The sequence below is a fragment of the Centruroides vittatus genome, unplaced genomic scaffold (genome assembly GCF_030686945.1).
Source record: "Centruroides vittatus isolate TY-2023 unplaced genomic scaffold, ASM3068694v2 contig_3090, whole genome shotgun sequence".
Taxonomy (NCBI): domain Eukaryota; kingdom Metazoa; phylum Arthropoda; class Arachnida; order Scorpiones; family Buthidae; genus Centruroides; species Centruroides vittatus.
Window position 1 is genome coordinate 92,589 of NW_027121988.1, and position 26,705 is coordinate 119,293.

At 27.5% G+C, this 26,705-nt stretch overlaps 1 protein-coding gene across 2 annotated transcripts in view; it reads left to right on the top strand.

Annotated features, from left to right (window-relative positions):
• LOC136973137 (synaptic vesicle glycoprotein 2C-like) overlaps positions 1–26,705 on the top strand; it is a 64,020-nt gene that overhangs the window by 32,300 nt on the left and 5,015 nt on the right. Inside the window, exons 1-10 of one of the 2 annotated variants that reach the window (XM_067267834.1) lie at positions 14,787–14,869; positions 15,529–15,749; positions 19,828–19,975; positions 21,537–21,717; positions 21,795–21,946; positions 22,204–22,337; positions 23,511–23,594; positions 23,672–23,770; positions 23,840–23,928; positions 26,044–26,546. In XM_067267834.1, the coding sequence (XP_067123935.1) occupies positions 15,564–15,749; positions 19,828–19,975; positions 21,537–21,717; positions 21,795–21,946; positions 22,204–22,337; positions 23,511–23,594; positions 23,672–23,770; positions 23,840–23,928; positions 26,044–26,546 (1,576 nt within the window). In that variant the 5' untranslated portion in view covers positions 14,787–14,869; positions 15,529–15,563. Of the gene's footprint in view, positions 1–14,786; positions 14,870–15,528; positions 15,750–19,827; positions 19,976–21,536; positions 21,718–21,794; positions 21,947–22,203; positions 22,338–23,510; positions 23,595–23,671; positions 23,771–23,839; positions 23,929–26,043; positions 26,547–26,705 lie in introns of those variants that run through there. The other variant, XM_067267833.1, reaches the window with a different exon arrangement.

Genomic DNA, 26,705 nt, shown 5'->3' on the forward strand with positions numbered 1-26,705 from the left:
GAAGAAATTCTAACAAAAACTTTTTGTTTTTTTTAAGTAACACAAGATTACACCTCTTTACAACACGTAATTAAGACAATTCTGTATTATTATTATTTAATTACATTCGAAACGTAAACGTCGCACGAAAACTTTGATCTAAACAAGATCGATTAGTATTAATTCGACTGTCCTAACAATTTCATTACAATCAACAAGAAATCCTTTGTGATTAATCTTCTCCTGACGTCTGTTCTCTGTGTATCCTAGAAAATACCTCCCATTTATCTCTTCTCCATAACAAAGACAATCTTAATCTTCTAATCTACGAAAAATTATCAATTTTACTTTTGTAAATTTGAATTTATACTCATTAATTCTCCATTTTATACCATAGAAAACGTAATTATTAACATTATAAAGGTTTAAGAATGTGTAGAAGTGTTCAAATTAAAAATTTATGTATTAAAAAACAGTAATTTAACAAAAAGACAGTGCTAAGTTTTGCTGAAATGTACTTATTTATTATCTAAAAATCGATATTAGCTGCGAGGTACAGTATATTGTGTTACGAATTGTTCTTTCGTAGTAATTTCATAAACGAGAAAATTTTGAGTAGAAAATCTAACTTAACCTTCAAGGCATCATCTTGAAAGTACATTTCATAAATGCTGTGTAAAATATTTGTCTACAGAACTTAATAATTACTAAGATGCACTTACCCTTGTAATTAGTGAAACTTCTCTCAGGAAACTAAGTACGAGAGGATATTTAGAAAACAGCTTATAACTTAAATTATACGATTTAACACTAACCCAATAGTGATAATTGTAATGGAATATTAATTAGTGTACGTCAAACATCTTTTATAAACTTTAATACTATAAATATTCGTGAAATTTTCATACATTATCAGAATTAAAAATAGACTTTTTAAATATTTTATTACTTCTTTATTTATTTTTAACAAAAGTAATTGAGATAAACCTAATTAAATTTAGCTAAACAACTTTAATTTATTAGATTGTAGTAGAAATGAATTAAAAAAATGCTATTGTTTGGAAACTTTTAATGTGATTTTGTTTCTCTTGTTTTAATGGAAGAAATAATATTTGTAAAATATTTTCTTAGAAAATTGGAGTAAATAAATAAGATTTGTATCTTAGAAAATTTAATTTATAAATAATAAATTACGAATAAGTGCATTGAACAAAAATACATGTGTATTTATGTAGTAACATTACATAGCGCGTGATCTTGATAAAAATGGATTTATCTAAATTACAGACATATAAATTTTGTAAATTACAATTTAAAGTCTAAAAATATATTCCCTAGATTAATGTAACATTCGAGACGAAGTAAAAATATAAGAAAGTATCTAAAACACGAGTGTTGTAAACTTTATAGAATCTGTTAATATGGAAGTGGATAATTTTTCCGGAATATCAGAAAAATGTCTCAAGGAATTAATTGATGTAATGAGAAAATTACGCAAAACAAATGCTTTTAACTTTTTTCTTTCTGTTTACATTAAAGAAAAACGAATCTTTTTGATGAAGAACGAATAGATAAACAGGTAAAGTGGGAATGTTAAAGAGTAAGTACCCGTTCTTTCAACAATGTAACTAATTTAAATCGTAGGAGAAATGGGTATTTAGAAATGAAAACAATTAGCAGAAACAAAGGATTTTAAACGACTCGGTAAATAAATACAATTACTTTAAGAGAATTTTCTTTAGATGATAATTATTTGCAACATCTATTCCAAAATGAATACAGGTTTGTAATTCTAAATAACAATATTTTACATCCATACTCTTCGGATGATTCATGTATCTTGCTAGAACAAATCCCAGAATCTGATAATTAAGCAAAAGAAATAAGGAAATTGTTAATTTACCTTGCGTAATTTTCTTCTTGGCTCTCTATAAAATGTTTTCATAACTGTGACCATTTTTACATTAATTATAATTGCTTATTGGTGATAATAATTCTGAACACACAAATCATTAACTTGCCATGTTCTTATTGTTTCTTGAGGACAAAGAAGATGTTGGTTTAGAGTGATTAAAATCATAATTGGAAAGAATTACTGCTATCGATGAAAACCGAAAGAAATGTTGAAATTCATAGAGAAAAAACAAATAATTTAATAAATTTTTCTTCTATTTTTCCGGATGTTCTGAATATTCATTAACTCGTAAATAGAAATTTGTAATTAACTTTACATCTGTAGTATTTCTTCTTCGGTGAGAAGCTTTGACAAATCCCTAGAAAAAATTGAAAAACAGAAATTAAAGAATAAAGGCACAATAATTTTAATATTTTTTGTGGTATTCTTATTATTTTCATTCAAAATATTGATTATCTGTCGTAGAGAATACAATAATTTTTTTTAACTATAGTCATAAAAATCGAATGGGATTATTGTATATTTGTCTCTATGTAATAATTAAAAATGTAGATTATCAAATTTTTAAAAGATACTATATTTTACACATTAATTTTCCTAAGATTCCATCGGTGCAGTGGCCCAGTCGATAAAACAACTGAACACTGGTCGCGGGTTCGCAGCCATGTGAAGTTCTCTTGGAAAGAAATCCATAGCAGAAAACCCTTGTGTTGCGTTGCCTTATCCCATCATTCCATTCCATTTATTTTCCTTGTATTTTACTTCTTTCGTTATGAGTCCGACCTGCAAATGAGTCTTAATAAGTTTGATCACAAAATCACGAATTTTTCGAGAAACTCGTGACGATTCGGATTCAATCTCGAATTCTTCAGGTGTTCAAAAGCAGCAGTTTATCACCTTTACAAATTTGCATATATTTTAACAAGTGTGGACATTTTTTCCTATAAATTGTTATTTAATCACAAGTTGGTCTCTTCCAATTTGATTTACTGCCAAAAATTTCAGAAAATGATTTAATTATTTGAATATTTTCGTTTTCTTCTCTTGTGCGAGATTCTAAAAATCTCCTTATGCCATATAATTTCACTTATTCTCAAAGGAATAAACTGTAATTTTCCACACAATTTATTAAAAGAAGTTTGCTGGTCGATTAAAATATTCACATTTAATTTTTTTTCTGTTAAAATTTATGAAAAATCGTTTAAAAATAAAAATATTTCAGTCAATGAGAAGAAATCTCTCGGTATTTTATTCTCTTGGCAAAAAATATTTTCATCAGACGAGAGAAAATAAAATAAAGACTTATTTTAAAATAAATCTACTTGTCTCTTAGGAAAAAATCTCTTAATTTAAATTCGAAGAAATTAAATTTTTCCAACAAATTTTATTTTTCTAAAAAATAATTTAGAAAATTTTCCCCTAAATATTTTTACTTAAAATATTCCAGAATTCTTTTCCAATTTAGCAGAAAGTACTTGAAATTTATCATTTTTTATACATTTAAAATAATTCTTGTTAAAATTTAAGATTTTACAAAGGTCGAAAGGATAAAAATAAAAGATTTTATGTTATTTTTCGGTCGAATAATCACATAATTTCCATAATAAATTGTATTTATATAATATAAATTACAGAAGAATTAAGCAGAAAAAATGTACAGAAAAGTATGTAATTGAAGAATAATTGCGAGAAAAATAAATATTTAAATTGTTTATTTTTATATCACTCTCATTATTTACGCTTATTGATCTCCTTTATTATATTTATTAAAGGAAGACAATTTTTAATGATAATATTTAGTTTATATAATGGAAAACTTTCGTCTTATTTATATTATTAAAAATATAATAAAATATAAAATAATATCAATTTAATTCAATAAACAGATGTAAAAATTATTCTTTAGATGGTTTATTTTAGCAAATTTTTATGATTTTTTACATCGCTTCGTCTTTATTGAATTAAGTTGATAAATTCAAATATTAAATATTATAAAGATTTAAATTATATAAATTAAAAATAAACAATAATTTTACTTAAATTTACGAATATTTTTATTATATTTTGGATTTTCTTCCTTCGTCTTTGTAATTATTCAATATACAAATGGAGAATATTTATATTACTTTATCGACCCTTTACAATATGAAGTTAGAACTTCGGTAATTGTAACCTACAGGTTACAAAGTTCAAAGTTCATTTAGGAGAAGGTAAGTTCGTTCTAATATACTAAAATAGTTTTAATATTGTATCATTATAGCGTAAAAAGTCATTTTTGACTGCATAAAGAGCTAAATTTACATTTAAACGTCTAAATTAAGAATTATGAATAAAAGTTTAACGTTTAGTATGCCTTCATTTAGTTTAATTTTAATTAAATTGTCCATTCAGGTACATTTTCTCTTAAAGAAACTCCAAAATTATTATTAATATATGAATTTTTAATTTTAATTTTAAAAAATGTTTCTTAAGTTTTTACTTTATAAACGGCTTAGACGAATTACTACTATTTATATCGTTTAATTCGGTTTATAAAATACAATTTTGGATTTTCTTTTAGCTGTGAATTTGCTTTATATTTTATGTAATTAATATAAAAAAAATTCCATCGCTTATCTGAGGATTTCTCGTAGATAGAGCACATACCCGAGGTAATTAATTGCAAAAATATCAATCAGATGATACATAAATTCCTCATATTTTGCTTGCTGTTATGATGATAAGGTTATACCAAAAATAACGTTCCAAACATTTTTCTTTGACCACAAGACGTTATTTATAGTCAGAAGATGGACTTATCTAGCTCGAGATTTTTATTTCCGGAAGCATTCGAACGGATTAACATCTACCAAATCTCTTCTTAGTCTTCTCTGGATGATCGATCGATGGATTCTTTTAACATATTTCAGACAATGTGTTCATCTTTTGTTTTCTTCACTATAATTATCTCTAGTTAATGAAATGTGCGCAAATTTTAAACATATGTATACAATGAGAAAACATTAATTGAGATTTAATTACAGACTAGTTTTCTCTGTTTTAACATTTTCCACTCACAAAAATTGTAAAGTCAAAGAATGTTAATCTAAATTTATTTATATTTATCATTTAACTTAATGTTATTTTAATTTTTATGTCATATTCTGTAGAAAAATGAACAGAACTTTTAACATCATCTGTCAACATCCTCCCCATTCAATATACACTTTAACATTACAAACAAACGAAATTCTAATGTCTTACATAATTTTCGAGGGATTAAAATTTTGTATAGATATATTTTGAATTTTATATCAATTTAAAGCTTTATTGGAGAGAGAAAGTTAAAATTATATAAATAATTTGTTATTATTTTTTAAGTTTACTTTTCCAGCTGTTAAAATGTAACACGGGAAAGTATTGTAATTGTATGAAATTTGACCCTCCGGGTTTTTGCAAATCTCGACGTTTTGAGATTCCTGAACCCAAAAAAAGTAAAAAACGGAGAAAATTTCTGTCTGTTGCCTGTCTGTATCTTTCTCTGTGTGTGGGTGGTGGGCGTGTACTCATTACAATGAAGGCTGAGTGGGCCCTAGAGCATCAATTAATATTTTGTTGCTTACTCCAGGGAATTGAATTCCGGCCATGTGGTTCAGAAGTCAGTGCGTCAGTCAGTACTTCAGTTTACATTCGTATGACATGTCTTGTGTATATAAAAGAATCCCCAGATTTACATCCCTGATAATGGGATCTGTTGGTACTACTATACGTGGGATAGGGGTGGATTAGAAATCGCTGGTGAAAAAGTAAAAGTGTCTTTACATTGAAAGTTGTTTATTGTGTTCAAATTTTACAAATGTCAGTACGATATCATTAGTATCGAGACTTACTTGGCTTTCGCACAAATAACCCTCTCGGAGATGGTATCACCAGCTAGTTGCCTCTCACTTATTCACACTAGAAAGAGTTCTAACTTCTTCATAACATGCGATTTCCTGGATATCAATGTTTAGCCACATTTGCTGCTTTTATTGCTTTCTTGTTCCTAAGAATAGTTCACATCGTCAACTTAGGCATTTTAAACATGGCCATCAGATCCCTGCCACGTGTGTACCGCTTTCATGCTTTGCGATAAGTTCTTTTTTACCTCAATCCTCGATACTATAATCTTGGTCTTAAGCTTCCCCACACTCTTCTTAGATGCCGTGGCATTTACGCAGTGAGCTTATTGATTTTTACTGCACGCGCAGTTCGAACATAAAAGCATCGTTCGAACACCGAGTGGAATTTCTCTCGAATTTAGCGTTTAAACTCTTCAACGTTCGAAGTTACAATTGTTTGAAGTACGATTAAACTAATCAATACCCTGAAAATAAAGGTTTTTTTGAGTTTTAGTAATAATTAATAATATAAAAGTTATTTTTTAATAATACCTGATAAAAGATGGCCTCACGCGCAAATGTTAACTTTGAGCCAGTAGCCTAATTATCATTAACGGTTTTGTTTACGTAAAACTGAATGTGATAAAATAATAGTGCCATAATGTTTTTAAACCTATATATTTTATAAATGGCTATTTTTATTACAACTCAACAAAATTATTTCTTTTAATTTCTGATTCTTCCTTCTTGTTTTAAACTGTGTTTTACCTGCCTTTTCTTTTTTTTTTCACTTCCATTATAGCCTGAACCTGGGCTTTTTGTCTTTATTCAAGATCAATACTTAATAAGTTTAATTGAATAAAATAAATAATTATAAGTTTTAGATACATAATTTTGATGCAGAATACTTCATTAACTTAACATAAACAATGATAAGTAAGAGAATCAAAGATTGTTCTCAATTAAAGATGCTAAACACAGAATTAATGTTAAAGATATAGAAAATTAGATTCGAGTATATTAATATATATATATGTATATATGATGAAACCCATATTCTTTAAGCAGTCTTCATTATCTAAATTTATATTATAAATGAAAGGTGCATTAAATTTATTCATAATTATTCAGACAATGGTTTTCTCTGAGTAAATACAAGCGATATATACATCCTTGATAATAATAAATAAGTATAGCGAATTTATACTAAAAAAATTCTACCCATAAAATAGTATCTATAAGTCAATCAATTTTATTTTTAAGTGGAAAAAGTGAGAGTGGTTTCGGAGATAATTTATAGATTTGTCAGAAAAGAAGCAGAACAAATATCGATTTGCTATTTCTATTATTTTTTTTATCTGTTTGCTTTTCTCTATAATATAGAAGTAATCATCTCAAAGAGAACGAAGCGATTCTATTATACGAAAACATTTGACGTACGATTTTCTATATCTTTGAAGCGAGGAATTACTGTTTACTAAAGTGTTTTTTCTATATACCGGTGTGACTTTATATTCCTCGATCGCATTATCGCTTATATTTAATGTCCATTCCATTTTCTTGTCGCGTTATCTCTTCTGTAGACGATCGAATTCTGTCGAGAAACGAAGTCGATCATTTCAAAATTCTTCATTTTATATTATCTTTCATGGTTTTTGGATTTAAAGTGGAAGATTGAGTCACCCACACCATACACATCACTACATTTACACATGCATACGTAAATTATCTATGGTCCAAATGATTAAATTCTGCATTTGGTTATTTTTATTGGATTTTTGGGAGGGTGGTGTGGTTTAAAGTATATTACCATATGATTTAGATATGTCTTTAAGGTTTTAGCCCTCTATTTTAATTAGAAGTGGATGAAATTTGAGTTGCAAGATAATGATGCTTTCAACATTGAAAAATTCTTCTAAACGTCATCATTATCATAATTTATATCTGTATTCAATCTAGTCATCGACATATTAAAATTAGCAATTTATTTATTAATTTTCTTCATCTTTAAAAATATAATAAAGGTATATTACTTGACAATATATAATCCTTTAACATTATAAACAGGATAACATTAGAAAAATTTATATTAATTTTATATAATTGAGCTCAGTTCATCCATATCTCTAATTGATTTAAATAGACTTTCTACGAAAGTATTACCATAGAAAATTAAATTTTCACAGCTTAATATCTACGCAATGATCATAAACATAAATTAGCGTATATATTCTTTGTTATTGTTACTTAAAGCAGAATAAACTTGCAAGTCAGAGAGACTTGATATATCATGGATTATGCACTTTGTACATTGTCATTTGTATTAATTTAGTATGAAGAATGAGGGGAAAGTGCGCGACGTTTCGTCATCAACAGACAAATATAAATGTGGATAAGGTACTCGGCGTCTATCGACACAAATCCATTTTCATATATGTGACTAACATCCGTATAAAGTGATTTCTGATGTCAATTTTCGGTCTGTGCAAATAATCGAGAAGGAAGTCGCCATCTCCTAGCAAACATGGATGAATGTATATAAATCTGAATTAAAAACTAAAGCGAAAATATAATTTCACTGTAAAAAAATCCTCTAAAAGTGGGGGGAATACTCTAAAATTACTAAATTTTGTATTAATTACTTCCATCATCCAGAATATTATTATATATGCGCAATAATTAAACTAATCGATGTAACTAATGTAATTATATAATAAAATTGAGGTGGAAAAAATTAATTAATTATTCTTTCTTATAATTTATCATATAATTATATAATATAAGGTGAACCAAAAACCAGTTAACCTATTTAACTGGCTTTTGGGCCAACCTACGTAAGGAGAGAAAAGTGATTTGATTCTTGTTAAAGGATAAAATTATAAAATATTAAATAAAGAAATTTTAAAATTTAATTTAATGATAATCTCTATAAAATGGCTTTCGTTGTAGTTTAGTATTTCTGAAATTTCTCCTTAACTTTATTCAAAGACCTAATTATTTTCATCATCATTCAATATTTTCACTCGTTTTTTCCTGTGGTCATCTACAACATAAGTTACTTCTCACTAATTATATCATAAGCCAAATCAATTATTTCACTGAGTGTGACGTGTTTGTGACGTTGTCTACGTAATTGAAGTGATAAAGCAAATGCCATAAAACGAGAACACCTTGCAATGACGCATTGACAAGACGTCGACGTGACGTAACGATTATGGTTATTCTAAACCATTCGCTGAATGCTATAGAATTTAAATCGTTATAAATTATATTTTATTGTAATAAACTTGAAATATATTATTATTATTATTTAAAGATAATTTTCGTAAAACTTCAGGTATTTAAATTTTGTACTCAACTTCACGTAATTTTTCAAATGGAACCAAAATTATTTGGAAAATAAACAGAAAAATACTTTCGTATGTTAGAAAGTTTCTTAAATTATTAATAGCTAATGGCTTTATCCATTAATATTGACGATTAATATCCATTAATACTGTAGTATCAACTGCAATATTCGTTCATTAGCAGTAAATTGGAAGCGCCTGTAAATCTGTATTTTTCGCAATACACAAATGCTAAAAGGAAAACACACGCAACTCTGTTTTCTCGGATTTTCTCAAGCATTTTTACTTTATACCATTCAGAAAATACCCCAAAAAATCCTAAAACTTTATAAATACATTAAAAATAAATTTTATTTTTATTTTATATTTTATAATAAATTTTTCCTATAAATATTGAAAGATAACATAAAATAAGAGTCTTTGTTTAAGGAAAAAAATTGTTATAAAATATAAAATTAAAATAAAATTTATTTCTAATGTATTTATAAAGTTGTATGAATTTTTTGGATAGGAATATATAAAAAACATCGTGGATAATTGGATAATTAAGTTGGCTAATTCGCGTTTGATCATATGAAGTCTGTTAAATTATAGTAATTAGAATGTGAAAGAGTAATTAAAGTAATTAACTATTAAGCGATGTTTACTTTTGTTTAAATATGAATCAGAGATGTCTTGCAGAGAACCAATTTAGTTTAAAGTTAGTTTTTTTTATATTTTTAATTTGTGAATAAATGTATCTATTATAAACATATTAAGTTATCAAATTGCAGAATAATGCTTGTCATATTTAAATATCAGACATTCTTTTCTAATTCCATGTTAAAGTGACAAATATCCCATCGAAAACTCCAGGCATTGTTGTTGTCATTTCATATTGTTTTTATCTTGTTATTCACAATAATTTTGTAAGAGATGTATTTTAATTCCTAATACACGATAATTTATTAATTTTTAGACAATGGACATAGTTGATTATCTTTACAGCAGAATTTGTACTCATCTAGAGAAGTGTACTTTAGCTATGAAAATTGTTTCTCCAGAATACTTCTGCATTAAAATCCACAATAATATGTTCCTTTCTATGTTTTTATTTTTTAAATGACTGCTTTGTTTGTTTTCTTTTCGTTTTATTTTATAGTTTTATTTGGATTATGTTTCTCTCTGATTCATTTAACACATAGATGTAGAAATTAATACAGATTATTTTTCTTTCTTCTGTACACACATTTAAATAAAATTATAAAGCAGATGATTTAATATTAAGCACACAATAAACTTAAAACTCAAGAAAAACGAATAAAATAATGCATTTACTCGAACATTTTTAGGAGTAAGCGCACGTATCAGGTGTAAATCTTCTCCTCATCTGCTCCATCTGCAAAAATATATTAAAATCGCGTTTAACGAAAGTAAAAAATCTCAAGAGTTTTCAAAAATTGTCACAAGTTCGAAATTAAAATAAATCATTTATAATTAAAGCATATTTTTCCAGCCAGTAGAAATCAATATTGTCAAATTTCTTACAAAAGTTCTAGAAAAATTCAATTTAAAATGAAAAATCTAAATCTATTATAAAGCAAAAATTCCTAAGTTTAAATTATGAATTTTACCTTCACTCTAAAATCACGAATATTTTATATTTAACAATTAAAATCCCCTTATAAGATTACAATTAATCAAAATTTGAATATTTATTATTCTGGTAAAACGATTGTAACTTTTGAAGCTTCGTCAAAAGACCGTAACATACAGGATTGCATTCAATATTACCTGCCTTTCAACAAATATTAATTAATTGGCTTACCATCGGTTCAGCTCCGTAATGCGGGAAAGACACATTTACAGGCGTTTGCAATCTTTGAATAGTCTGAATTGTGAATAAATCATAAAAGAGAATAATTAATTTCAATGTAATATATCTTTATAATAAACAAAAAATACTTTCTAGTGAAATTTAAATTATGTATGATTAATATTTTGAAAATTATTTTAAAATTAAATAAAGATTTATCTAACTTGATAATGTTCTATAAATTTTAAGGTATTTTTAAATTAATTATAGAATTATAAAGTTTAGAAATTCAATATCTTTGAATATATCTTACGTAAGAATTCTAAACAATATCTTTCATTAAATTCGACGGATAAATTTAAACTTCTCTCATTTAAAACTGAATATCTTATTACATTTAAATTCCTAAATCCATTTATGATTTACTAAACTTTTATTCAAGTTAATCAGAAATCAAATATTCATAATAATATTAAATAACCTGGATAGTATTTCTTATTGAAATTCAGTCAAATTAATAGGAGTTACATAAATAACTTTCCAATTTTCCTGCAAATTAAGGAGTTATTAATTTATCTATTGACATTTTTGAGTCAGATATAAAATTTATCTGGTTATTTGTTTTATCCATAAAAGAATAAAATAAAAAAAAAATAAAATATGAGAAATATCAATAATTTCCTGTTAAATTATTAAATTTAATTCCAAAATTTCATTTTAAAAAGTCGTTACTGAATTACCCCCTTTAGACTGATAAAGTTTGGATAATTTTGAATTCGACGTGCAATTTTGGATAAAATATTCACGACTTTGGAAAACATTATTTTAAATATTTAAATAAGTGCTACAGGAACCTCAAAATAACAAATTTCTATTAAGAAAAAAACGTTATAGCAATAGTAAAGCGTTATAAATATAACTACTTTAATTCTCGAACAAATATAATGTCAAAATCTAATATAAACCGTTCTCCATCATCTTCCAGATGATGAAAGAACAGAATTTTCTGATTAAAATCGGCAAGAAAAATTTGCTTGTTACCTTCAAACGATTTTATCGCATCTACCAAGAGAATTGCCATCTTCTGATATATTTTTTCCCCCAATTCCTTCGTAATTTACTGTACAAGAATAAATAAATTGAGAAAGAATTTTCTCTTAAAACTTAACTTCGTTTATATCATAAATTATAAACTTAAAGAGAAGAATTTCACTTAAAACAGCTGATAAAAACATTGTATAAATTAAAGCATTTTTGATTAAAACCTTTAAAAAATCAAAAATAATAGAAAAAATATCAAGAAATATCTTCAATATCTCTAAAATTAAATAAATAAAATCGGTTTAAGAGTGACGAAACAATGGAATCCACTCTTTTCTAAAGGATATGTGAAAATAAAGATAATTAATGAATATAAATCTGTTTTCTAATTGAATAAAATATTTAAAAATCGTATTTTTATTTATTCGCGTAAAAATATTAAATATTTTTATAAGATTTATAGATTTATATTTAAATAACAACAAATAAATTCGTAGGATAGAATATTTAGAAAGCATCTATTAAAAAAATTTTAGAATGGAAATCACGTATTTGGGAAGGATTTAAATCGGATTTAAGAATAAAAATCTTAAATATTTTAAACTTTAACGGAAAATAAGATTATATTATAAATATTGATTAAATTATTGGAATGGATCATTACATATTCAGTCCCTAAATTAAACGAGTGATAGAAGAGAGCGATAGCAATTTTTAGTATAAAGATAAAATGGATACTCCTGGACTATAATATGCTATCAGAGATAGAGATAGAATAGATATTTTAAAAAGAAATGTGAGAATATTTGTGGAGATATTCTCGCCATTCTTCTCTGGAAAATTTATGAAGAGAATTTCTTTTGACAATCTTCCCCAACTTGTAGTTACATATCTAATTTATGTCAGAAAATTTTCCAAATCTTCCATCTAGTCAATAAAACGCTAAAATCTTTATTATCCTTTCATAAAGTGGGGAGAAAAGTATTTTTAAAAAGTTTCGTTTCTCGTTATTTTTAAATTTTACGCATAAATTTTTTTATAACTCGTTTCTTCTAAAGCTTTTGATTAAAAATTTACTTTACCTCTAATGATCTCGATTTTAATCGCTGTTTACTTGGTCAAATTTTTATAAATGTACGTTTAGAATATTCCAGATGAGTTTTTCTTACTAAAATATGGATCTGTAAATTTCTATATGCTGAAGTTTTACAAAATAATTACAATTTTAGTTAAAATATTTCGGTTTTATTCCTAATTATATGTTTAGAAACGAGCGAATTGGAGCTAGAAAAGAAGAATGATCCCCTTTTTTAATATATTCTGGATCTAATATTTAATTCGTGCGAATGTTTTTCTATGTTTTAATTATGCAATAGTAGTGATTTCATTAAATTAAATATTAAATATTTTATAATATACAATGTATCGATCTTAATTAAGATTAAATTAACTATGAAAAATTAAATTTTATTTAGTTATTAGGAGTTTACTGTTTACATATTAGAACTAATTACATTGTAGTGATTTATACCGATGACATCTGTCGCATGTTTATCTCGTCGCACCATCGATTCTGCAGATCTGTTTGCTTGATATTCTTTACTTGCGCTGATCTTTGATGTAAGTTCTCTGTATTACGAACAATACGTCAATAAAATCAGCTGTAATATTATGTTCCATTGACTTTTCTAGTGCATTGTCTCTTAAGATAAATAATTTTATCTTTGAGAATTATTCTAATCTCTGAAACTGTGTTTAAGATGCATTTGTAATATTGAAATTTGTTTATTTACATCTATATTAGTGAGTATCTAAGCAAGTAAATAGACATGATTTATAATCTTTCTGTTATTTTAATCTTAACATTTGTTTTTATTTAATTTGCTTTAATATCTTGTAACTCAAATTTCATCCACTTTTCATCGGTGCTCGAAGGCTGAAACTTCGAGCACCGATAACGATACATCTTAATGATGTTTTAAGAATTAGTCCTATCCCAAAAACCGATAAATGTAAACAAAAATAGAATTTAATTATGATATGCTTTACTCTTAATACTCTTAATTACTCTTAATACTGTAAATTCTCAGAGAAAACTATTGTTTTCTCTGAGAATTTACAGAAAACAAGCTCTAAATAATATCTCATTATAAGATACAAATGTACTAAAATGTAGAAAAATGAAACTATAGACATTCAGTTGTTCCTCTTTAGCAAATTCCTCAAAGTTTTAAACTTTGGGGAATGGATTATGTATTTAAATTTAGTTAAATTATATAAATTTTATTTTTCTATTTAATTTTAAAATTTCACACAGCATTTAATGTATATTAAACATATCCAAATTAGAATTTGCTTTTCGTTACGAAGAAAAATTCAGGTAACATCAATGGAGAAGTGTCAAATATCTTACAATCTCATCAGAATTCCTTAAATAAACACATAAATTCTTATACAAAAAACTTTATCCTGCAATTTTTTATTTTAAAATTCTATTTTTTGTAGTAATTAATTATTCTTTTTTGTAGTTCTACATCCTTTAAAATTGCTTTTATCTTTATACGAACTTAAGAGAAGGAAGAAGAAAATATTTTTCCGGATGATTTATATGAGGAAACAAAATTTCTTTCACTATTTTTAATAATAAATATTTCTATTTTTGCAATTTTTAGAAAATTTACAAATTTTAGAAACTCTTCAATTATTCTTCCTCCAAGATTTATTTTCGTTAGGAATAGAATTTGGTTTAAATTTCGAATACATATATGTTTTTTCAATTAACGGTGATTACGAGTGAGATATTTCGAACAATAAAAAGAATTTCCGCCATTTATAAAAATGAAGTCATATTTTTTAAAGCTGTTGTGTAAAGAATAGATTAAGGCACGTAAAACTAAGAAAAAAATAGACGAATCCTCTTAAAAACTGATAAGTATGGCATAAATTTAGCTTACAAATATTTATATTTTAAGAATATTTTAATATTTACAATTAACAAATTTACATGAAAGATTATCCTTTTAAAATCTACATTTATCTAATAGAAAAGGAAAATAAAAAAATTGATTATTTCATCGCATAATTTTACATTTCTTAAAATAATTTTTATCGTAAATAACTCGAGCTTTCTCGTGTTGTACACATAGAAAACTCATTTATACAGTGAAATTTCGTGAAATATTTTATATTTCTCGCTAATTTAACAACATATGTCCCTCACTCTACCGTTAAATCTGTACAATAATCAATTTTACTCACCGAGTGTACAGAGATGCTATAATTTCTAAACACTACATTATAAATTGGGTAGAGATAACACGAATCCCCTTGTCTCTAAAATATTGAAGAATTTCGAAGAATAATCATAATTATTTCTATTTTATCACATTATTTGGAAGCTCTAAACCTTTCAACAGCTAATAACGAATCAAATTCTCACTTAAAAAGTGAAATTTATGAAGGAATTCTTTAATGTTACAGCATCTTCCTTCTCCGCGAATAAGAATTTACAGCACTACTAATACATTAATACTATTTATACACTATGTGTAGTATTTTTATATAGTACTAATATTCTATGTACAATTATAGTTTTAGATAGAACAACTCAAGTGAAAACTAAGAAAATGTTACGAAGTAAAGAAGATTCGGAGAGCGAATCGTTGGTTAGTAAAGAAGTTCCTGCCAGTTCTTATACAGAAGAAGGGGGGAGGACGAGTGCGGGTGATACTCATGGAGATATTAGAGAGATGGATTATGTAGATACAGACGTGTCTGTTCTCTCTCAATTTCACGAAGATGCCATTTCTCAGGTAAGTAATTGTCTAATACTCTTCTCTTGTGCCAGCATCATTCTGCATCCTTCTTCCATCATCGGTGTTATAAATTTATGTGTTTATTGATTTAAACAAGCAGAAATGTCTTTCTTTTTTAATTTAAATTCAGAATAAAAGATTTCTCTATTTAAAAAAAAATAATTTAAACAGTATAAATTAAAAAAATCAAAGCATATTTTGACTCGTTTTCTGTTTTAAAGATGATGCTGAAAGATGCGGATAGATGATGCTTCTTTCCTCTTTATTAATTAGAAAATTGAAATTATTCTTTATTTTTAAATATTTTAATCGAAAATTCAAATTTAATATTTGTCAAAATTAAATTATAATTTAGTTTAAAACAAGCAATATCAAATAATACATTATGTCTAGTGTACAGTGCATTGTTTCGTAGTTAATATTATTTATTAGACAGTTATAACGCCATTAAAACAGGAAATAAAGATTATATTCTCTTAAATAATTAATTATTTACGATTTCTAGTACACGATCTGGCGAGAAAAATCATAAAATTTAGCTTTTTATAGTCAATAAAATTGAATATAAGTCGAGACTTCAGATATAGATTTTGCAAGTTATAAAATTACAATAAAAACTTGGAGAAGAATTTCGAATATAAATAAAAAAAAAAAAAAAAAAAAAAAAAAAAACATAGACTCGGACTCAAAGAAAAGTATTAAAAAGAAAGATGCTAAAAGTGCATGCGTACGTACGAGATCAGGTGCAGCAACAGAAGAGCTTAAGTGCTTACAATACTGCAGCTGGGGATCACACCAAGCACACCTTACCAATAAAAAGCCATTGGGAAATACACAAAACGATGGTAACCCTTTATCTAGAAAATCTCAATGAAAATAAAAGTGGAAAAATAAATAAAGTAGAATTTTATGGTATATTCTACTCACCAAATTGTTTTCGCCATCTCTAAAGAGGTCGTTGGCATTCGACTGGGAATGATTCCTAACTTGAATGAGAAGATTCTAAAGGGAATCGAATGGTTTTCTGTTTAAATTTTTAAAGGAAATTTGGGAAAATTGTAGAAACTGTTTGGTACCACTTACGTCATCAACCGCTACACAAAGTATTGAATTCTTTTTTATTCCGTTTTCTTTGCTGGCAGCTCAGATAGCATACAATGAGTTTTATAATTATAACTGTTTTTTCGTGTTTAAAATTAAATTCGCATCTTTATCTTCTGTTATAACTCTACAGCTTGTTATAGATCCAGGAGAGGTAGTTAGCTAGTGAATTTTGGCATAATTTTGTCGTTGCGGGTTTCGCTGAACTGTGTCGAGTATGGCGAATTTCGAACATCAAAATAACTGACGAGGAAAGTAAATATGAAATTTAAATTATAATGAATTTCAATTTTTGCTGCCAGTGTTAATTTTGCAGTAGAGCTGGTCTTTGCCGAAAAGAGTGTATGGAAACACGTAGTGTTAGACATACGTATGTTTAGAGCTTAATTACCTCTCTACTGGACGTGTTGTGAGGCACGTTTAACACGTAATTTGTCCCACGTTTGCTTGTACTAACACGGATATATACCCTGATTTGTGTAGTGTTTTAACCATTGGCGTTGCTTGGTACAGAATTGCAGAATTGTACGTCCAAATGACCAGGTGATCATTTAGACATACAATTCTTCAATTCTGTTCGACGTGCTGTACCTTGTTGCACCCTGTTGAAGGTAATAGTGCAACTGACTGCTGATAAAGCTACAATGTTAGCTGACTTTTGGGCCACGTGCCATCTAACAAATTGCATAAACGACTTTCAATCGTATCATGGTATTGATTCGTTTCTCTTGCTTTTGACTCTCTAAGAGGAACACGTCTTGCAATTAATGTAACCATGCTGTGGAAATATAACTACACTGGATAATACGCACACTTGTACACTTTCTTGCATTGTACATGCTAAAACCATGTTCAGGCCGTATTCTGTCTACGAAAAGGATTTTTGGTGAGAAGTCACATATCTGAACAATAGGGTACCGATGATTGTTACGTTAGTAAAGCAAACAGAGTTTTTGTCCACTCGATACGTCACTCTCTACGTTTAGGCCAACGAGTCTGTTCTGCTTTAGAATTCTATTCTTTGCAGTGCGTCAGGAGACGCACTGCAAAGTCCAAAATAACACTGAAAATGATCTTTGCACAGAATTCGTAAAATATCAAAGAAAATTTATTCAATTGAGAATGCCAGTACTTTCTGACTGTGATTGTCGAGGTCAGTGTCAAAGAGGTGGATGGTGAATAGTAAGGAGGCCAATGACAAAAAAGTTTGACCAGCTCATGTTACATGCAGAAATTGTTGAACTATTGGAAATCAAGAAAGGGAGTTAATCCATTATGCTCTTTTAGTAATGCCAGAATCGTGCTGCAATTCCGTTGAGCCAGGGAGTAGTAATTAACCACTCGTTAATTACCGATTTACACGTCCGACACAAGTCACTAAAAGTCGACCAATGGTAAAACTTGATTTATTGCTCATCTGCAAGATTTAATATTTAAGATAAGTATCGGCTGGTTACGACAATAGTTATGTGTATGATTGGTCAGTATTAAACAGCGAGAAAACCACTTCCGGAACAAAATGCAATGAAGAAAATTTGTTAATATCCATGAACGGAGGCGTATCCTCTATTTGAATGAAGGGAGCTTCCCGGAATGGATTTTAAAATACCGAAATCAAGTGTTTATTGTATTCTTCTGTCATATTTTCAACCAAAGGAATTGCCCTCTGTTTCGGCGTTACCTTAAAAAAAAGCGGCGTCACTCGATTGCAAGGATTAATTACAAAATGTGTTAAAAAACATTTTAAACCAGACAAATAAAACATGTGATCGACTTCGTCACTCACCTATATAAACTATGACCCGGAAGCGCAGGAAAATGATGACATGTTGTCTGATAATAAAGACATGATAAGACATTAATAACAGATTTTAGTGTAGTCCAAGCCCAGTTTGCCAATGAGATGTCACTGCAAAGGATGGAAAGCGGTGGCTACAGGCCATTTGCGAAGAACTAGCCTCTACGCATCAATGGCACTTGTCAGGAAGTGGATTCGCCTGAATTAGCTCGTGCTTCAACAGTCGAGACCCACTTGTCAGTTGAACATAATGCCAATGTTACGATGTATTTGTGATGCAAGCCTTTACACAGAAACGTGGTGTCGATTACCGTGACGCGTACTCGCTGTGACGTCATAGACCACGTTACGTATTATATATATATATGACTTGTGTCGGACGTATTATATATATATATATATATATATATTATTTTTGAAGGGAATAGTTCAGGTATTATATAATCCTCGTATATGATGCGTTACAATTGGAATTTGTTTCTTTGGACTTAAGACCAAATTCACACTTTATTTTCTACTGTAGCTACAGAGATAACATTAATTTTTCAATAAAATTTATCGTAAATAATGGAAAATGTGTGTTTGTGTATTATAAACATATATATATATTTTTTTTCTTTAAATATATATTAGATACGATAAATTTATTTCTCTCGATTTTGTAATAGTCATTCAAAGTGCAAAGATGAATTTTTGAAATGATTTTCTCTAATTTTTGCCTTTTACTTTATTAAAATTAAAAATCTATAAATTTGAAATTTCCTTGTTTTATAATTTTAAAAAAATAAGATTATCAGAAGCTAAATTAATTCAAAAATACACTAATAAAGTTCGTTTCTGGATAAGTTTTCCAGTTACTAAGGACGTGAATAAAAACAAGCAGACATATAAACGTACGCCATACTTGACAAATTATGATACAGAAATCGAATCTACAAGTTTAAAAATTTAATATTTATCAAATTAAAATCTAATATACATTACTTAATTAATTTTATTTAAAGAAATCTCTCCAACCTCATCACTTTAGAGAGAGTAGAGATGGAGAAATTTCCCTAATGTTTAAGACGTTCCTACTTCAGACTAGGGAATTTTCTTCATCCCTAGTCTATCTAAAGCTCAAAGGAACCAATAATTCTGTTTAAAATTTAATAAGAATTTTGATTTTAATTCCAGGCTGGATTCGGGATGTTCCAATGGCTTTTATTTTTTGTGGTGGGATTAGGATTGATGGCAGATTCTATAGAAATTTTTTCGGTAGCTTACATTCTTCCCAGTGCCGAAAAAGAATTGTGTATGGAAGATTACCAAAAAGGATGGTTAGGTAAGAATACCTCAACATATTCCTTAATCTATTTTTATTGTTATAAGTATATATATAGATGTCCTAAATATATAACTCCACTGTAGAAGAGTAGGAGTGCTTGTGATATTTGTGTAGCGGATCGATAGAAAAATATTTCAGATGACATTTCACTCACAAATATCACTTTTATAACATACTTAGATGAATTCTAGTATTTGAAATATCAAAAATGCTATACAGGTTTACCTATTTTTCTTTTTATAATACCAAAAAAATAATAATAATAAATAAAATATTTATATTTTTATAAAAAAATTAAGTTGTATTTCATTCTTATTATGTTTACGCCTGATTTGTTTGTTTATTATTGTATAAAAATTAGAAACAATTTAGTTTTTTAATGTAATATAATGTAATAATTACTAAATAATAGAAACAAAAAAGGATCTTATAAATTCTGCAAGAGTTGGACTCCGGATTTTCTAGTTAAGTTGGATGTTTGCGTGTTTCGTTTTGCTCCTGGTTGTGTTTAAAAAGGATGCAGTTTCGATAATTAAGGAGTAATCGATGTCGTGACAGGAAAAGATACTCAATCAATCGTTAAAAGCCCAACTTTATCAAAGAAACTTATTGTAGAAGTGAGTAGAGAGGATACTATCTTTATCCTAGTTTCGAGATGAATTGAGGGAGTGTTGAGACGTTCAACAATGGAAAATTTAAAAACTGATTATATTTATTTAAAATATCGTTATATAAATCGAATATTGTTACTTGAATACTTATAGAAAAGTATCACAACGTTTAGAAGCACTTAGAAATCATCTTTGTTGTTGCTCTTTACACCCTTTTCTACTGTGTTATTCGAAATAACAGCAATGAATAGAAGAAAAGAGCAAGTTCTTTGTGAGAAAAATATACTTTCGTGTTTTGATATGGAAGGTTTCGTCTCGTAGTGAGCTATTTAAAGGACGTACACCTTATCTTAATTCTCTGTTAGTTTGCTACTCTATTCACAACTGAAAAATCCCAAATTTGAAAATTATTATGCATTCCTACGAGCATCTAGAGGGAAAAAAATGTGCTACTTATCCTCCAAGATCGAGTAAAAAGTTCTACAAATTATAATCGTAAAAATGATTGAGCTTAACACCCTCGACCATAGGCTGTTCTGATGCAATACTGCATTCTATAATCTACTTGTGGGGAAAAATCCCCAAAAATTAAGTAATAATTAATTGACGTAATTATTTGTCTGTACGTTTTGCTCCTTCCTGGAAATTTTCTGCTTGACGCACCCGAGATTTGAAATGAAATTCATCATCTTAAGGAAGAAAGTGGAATATTAATTGACAATTGTTAATTATTAGACACTGCAGAAGATTTATTTTATTTTAACACATTAAATTTAATTATTAAATTATCTGTAGAGAACGTAAATAACTTCCTTCATAATTACGACCACACGAATAAAGTAAACGTACAGCAGGAACACGAAGTAGAAAGAAAGAAAAATTTCATAATACATAAATGTATAATTACTTAAGAAATGAGTTTAATTAATAAAATCTGGTAATTGCAGGAGGTATATCTTTCGTGGGAATGATGATCGGAGGGATCGTCTGGGGTAATTTAGCAGATAGAATGGGGAGGCGGAGGACGCTCCTTTCTGCCCTTTGTACAAACGCAATATTTGCCATACTCACGTCATTTATGCCCACTTACGGCCTGTTCATGGTCAGTAGACTCTGCAGTGGCATCGGGTAAATATATCTCTTCTCAAACGATTTATTAATTTGTATCCTACTTTCCATTGACGTAAATTCTGGTCACGTTGCAGAGTGGGAGGTTCCCTGCCAATAGTTTTCACGTATTACTGCGAATTTTTGGACAAGAAGAACAGAGGACGTCATCTCAGTTGGATGCTTATGTTCTGGGCTTTTGGAGGGGTCTTCGTGTCTGTAGTCGCTTGGGGGATTATACCCAAAACTGGTAAGTTTTCTTCATATATTTTACATTTAATATAATAAATTCTCATCTACTCTCTTTAAATTGTGTAACGGTATTTACACGTTGCTGTTAAATTAGTAAATTACAGTAGCTTTTTCTTATTTTTTTCTGTTAAACTTTAGTTTTACAACATTATAAACAGTATTTTTTTAAAAAGGATAAACTAAATAACATCGTTTTTTTATTTTAAAGAATTTTAATTAATTTACTCCTTAACATTTTTTTTTCTTTCCCTGAAGGTTTCAGTATTCTTGTATCACATCATTTGCATTTCAATAGTTGGAGGATATTTCTTATAATATGCGCCATTCCCGCACTCCTCGCAATAATTGGTTTATGTTTCTTGCCAGAAAGTCCCAGATTTTTGTTAGAAGTAAGTCTCGTGTATAAAATTTTCCATAGTTATAGTACGGGAGCCCAAAATTCAGTTAATCAGTGGAAGCTCGTTAGATCAACCCGCAGACCGTTCTTAAAAAAAAAAAAAAAAACCACGCGTGTATCTCGATTAAGCGACTTTTGGGCTACCCAATAGATAAGTTCTAGCAAAAATTTTTGCACCAACGAGTCAAATTCCACACGTTTTATGACTTTTATCGTGTGTGATAAAGGTAATTTTAATTAAGTATAAAAGAGAAAGAAGAGAGGAGTTAAAGAAAAAAAATAATAAAAAATAAAGATTTCTATATAAAATCTTGCTGCTGTTGGGAATAAGAATATATTAGAGGAAATAAAATGTAGTTGACTTTGGATCAATATTTTCTTCCTTGGGAAATTTACGAAGTTGACAAAGAAAAAGTCGTCTTTTTTCTTCTTCTTCTTTTTGACTGATTTAAAATCTAGAGTTAATTAAAATACATTTTTAATTAGAATGAATTTCTAGATGAAATTCTTTGATTATTCAACATTTAATTTTAATATTTATTATATTTAAATATATATTTAAAAGAAAAATAGCTCTTACCTTTTGTAAATCCTAAAGATAAAATATGTATTTTTATTTATTTAATTTCCTTTTTAAAATACATTAGAAGATTCTATAGAGTAATAAATAATGGTGCCATTATTCGTGAAATTTTAGCAATTTTATTTTCATGCAAATGATTCGTATATACTGTACGAATATAAGCTGTTATTGAATGTGGTTAGCTTCCCTGCAATGCGTGGAAACGATGCAGGGAAGCTACTCAATTCTTTATTATTTTTCTTTTTAAGAATTTAAGAAAAAAAAATTTCTTCTTCCTATTTAAAAACATCAATAAAATCTTCTTAAGAAACTCCATTAAGTTTATTTTGCTGAGTTTGCTATTTTCTAAAACAGTAATAGCATTAACATTAAAATTGAACTCTCCTTTTATGGATAACTCTTTGGTAAATTAAAGTAATATTCTCTTCTTCCCGGTATATTTTACATTTATTTAATGTAAAAATATTGAAAAAATACTTATTTTTTACCAGATTATGTAGATTTAAATTAGTAAAATATTTCACAAAATATTTTAATATTTTCCACACAAAAATTAATGTAAAAACTTTTAACTTTTTTCAGATCGGTCGCGATGTAGAAGCCATGTTTGTATATCAGAGAATATTCAAAATAAATAATGGACACAAACCCGGAGTAGAATATCAAGTAAAGAATTAAAAACTAAATCCTCTTTTAAGATATAAAATTACATTTTTATCAAATAATTAAATTCTATTTTTAAGCTATCAGAATTGGAATTACCTACAAGACGTTGCAATCATAACAGGCAATCCGCTGTAGGAAAGGGAATATTTACAGAATTCTTTGAAGCTTTGGAAATGGTAAAGTTGTAGAATATTATGATTATTCCTCTTGATAAATTTTTTACAGAATATTTTATATAATTATAGTTTTGGAGCTCGTTTATTCAGATTCTCTTTCCTCCTTATACACAAATAACATCAGTTCTGCTGGTTGTCTGGATAACAACTTCCTTCGGGTAAGAATATATAAAATTAAATTTTAATTTATGAAAAAATGCAGTTTTATTTCATTTTAATTTAATTAAAATTCGACTTTATATAAGTAATTAATCTTAAACTAAATCGAATTAATTATCATAGTAATTACGTATGATATTAGCTAGAGATAACGACTTGTGCCCTTTAAAATAGATTTTAAATTCAAAAATTTAATAATATTTTTTTAATTATTTATACTTTAAATTTTGTATAACTTAAATTACTTTAAAGTATTCATTCAAACTTCCATAATCTGCTTAAGATTTACACGATTTAATCCGATTATAGAAGAATTTAACAATATAATCATTTATTTTATTAATTATAAAATTTTTTATACATAATCTGGACTTCAATTTCCAAAAATAAAGATAAAGAGGTGAATAAATCCGCTTATTTCCAATTTTTCTTCTCTCATTGCGCCATTCTGGATGAGAATTTCTTCATTTTTCAATGTAAAAAAAAAATATTAAAAAAGCATAATTTTTTGAAAATTTAATGTTATTTTTCTGATAATATATTTTAAAATATTTCTTTTCAACTAAATAAACATTTTATATAAATATATTTGCGTTTGAAACGGTATATTGTATACAATATAACAATACGTAGATGGTGGATACTTCAGTTTCTTTAGCATAAATATATAAAACGTCTTTATAAAATCAAATTTTAATACGTTCCTTAAGGAATTATTTGTAAAGAATTTAATCTGATATTCTCATAAACATTGTTAAAATATATAACATTTTCTCTATCATTTATTCGAATAAAATCAAGTTTTTGGCTTGGTAATAGCATCTTGTAATGGAATTAATATTTTAAATTCCACTTAAATGAATAGAATAATGCATTAACTCATACCTTCTTATGACAAATATAATTCGAATTCTTAATTCTATTCTTTGTCATCTTGATATTAATCAAAGCATAAATGAAAGTCTCGTTTTAACTAACTACTTATCGATTTATACTTGAAAACTTTTAAGTTTAATTGGATTAATGTATTCGCTAAACAAATATAAACGTTGTTAAATATATCTTTGACAAATTTTCTTTATTCCTGGTACTGTACATATAACACAGTAAATGATGTGTAAATCTCTTTCTATCAGAAGAAATCCTGGAGGATGCTGCGATCCCGCGCATCATTTATCTTCCAGGAAGCATTTAACTTTTATTGCATTAAATTAAATTATATTTAAGAATTGAATTTAACAATGAATTATTATTACTCTTCTTCATGCAATTTTTATAAATGTGTAACCATAATTTAGTATATTTTCTCGTTAATTTTAATATAGTCTACACAAAAATCAAATTTGGAAACGGCTTCTTTCTATTTATAGACTCGTTTAAAATATATTTAATTATTACAAGACATTAAAAATGTCAACAAATATATCTTCTGAATTGATTTAATACTTGTAAACTTTTAAAATGAATATAAATTTAACATTACAATTCTATCCTCTCTTCCTCCACCTTACCTAACATTATAGAGAAGCAAGCTTATATTTATTTTCATTGTTTTCTGTTTGTGAAAGAAGTTTTAGTAGTTCTTCTCAGCTTCTTACAGATGTTAAACAAAAAATATTTCAGATAAGACATTCTCTTTCAAATTATTCGCGCTATACTTTTTCCTTTGGAGTAGCTGTAGATCACAATAGCATCACAGTTCCCTATTAATGTTAACTTCTTTTAGCCTCTTCTCCAATTTGTTAGATTTATCGAACGTACTTCACTTTTAGTAGAAATTTACTGTAAAATCTACAGGGATTCGACATTGTTTCCACTTCTAAGCCATCCTTTTATCTTCTACGTAATGATTTCCTTTTAGATACGAAAGCAAACATTGATTAAAGCTTTGATTATTAACTAAATTTGTAATTTTTATATATTAAAACTAAATCTATAGAATAATTTTTTATAGTAAGATTTAATTTTGCATATTTGATAAACATTTAAACTCTTGGATGAACTCTCATCTCAAGAGCTTTATCCCAAGCTGTTGGAATAAATCTTTATAGGTTCAACCTTAAACCACGTGTAGAGATAGTTAAGAATTATAACGACGTACTTTATTTTTACAGATTTTACGGACTTTCTATATGGTTCCCAGAATATATTAAGAAACTAGATATAGAAGCGTATCGAGGGAATTCAAAGACATACGCCAACACGACCATCGAAAGTCGCACCATTAACTACACCTTAGACAACATCCATTTTCAGAACATGTATTTCCACAACGTCAATTTTTCTAACATAGTTATAAACCATTGCATATTTTCTAACTGTTCATTTACAAACAGTAATTTCACACGGATCAGATCGAGTAAAACGTTCTTTCAGAACAGCGATTTCGATAAAGTCCTCTTTAACGATACGGATTTTTACGATTACAAATTTCAAAATTGCTTCTTTCACGATACAAATATATCAAATCTTAAGACGGGATGCCCAATCGATTTCGATATTAATTATAAATTATCCGAGATATTTTTACAAAATCTCATAACACAACTGGCCATCATCCCTGGAAATATATTATCAGCTTATGCTCTGGATTGGTTAGGAAGAGTCAGGACCATGGGTGAGTGAGAAGAATTTTTTTATTTATTTTTGAAATATTTTGTCAATATCTTCCTTTAAATTAATAATAACGGTGAATTTTTTTATTCGATTTTTGCGCTGTTTCTTAGTTAGGATACGCATCACAATGAATAAAAACGAGTTGAATTTACGAGGAATT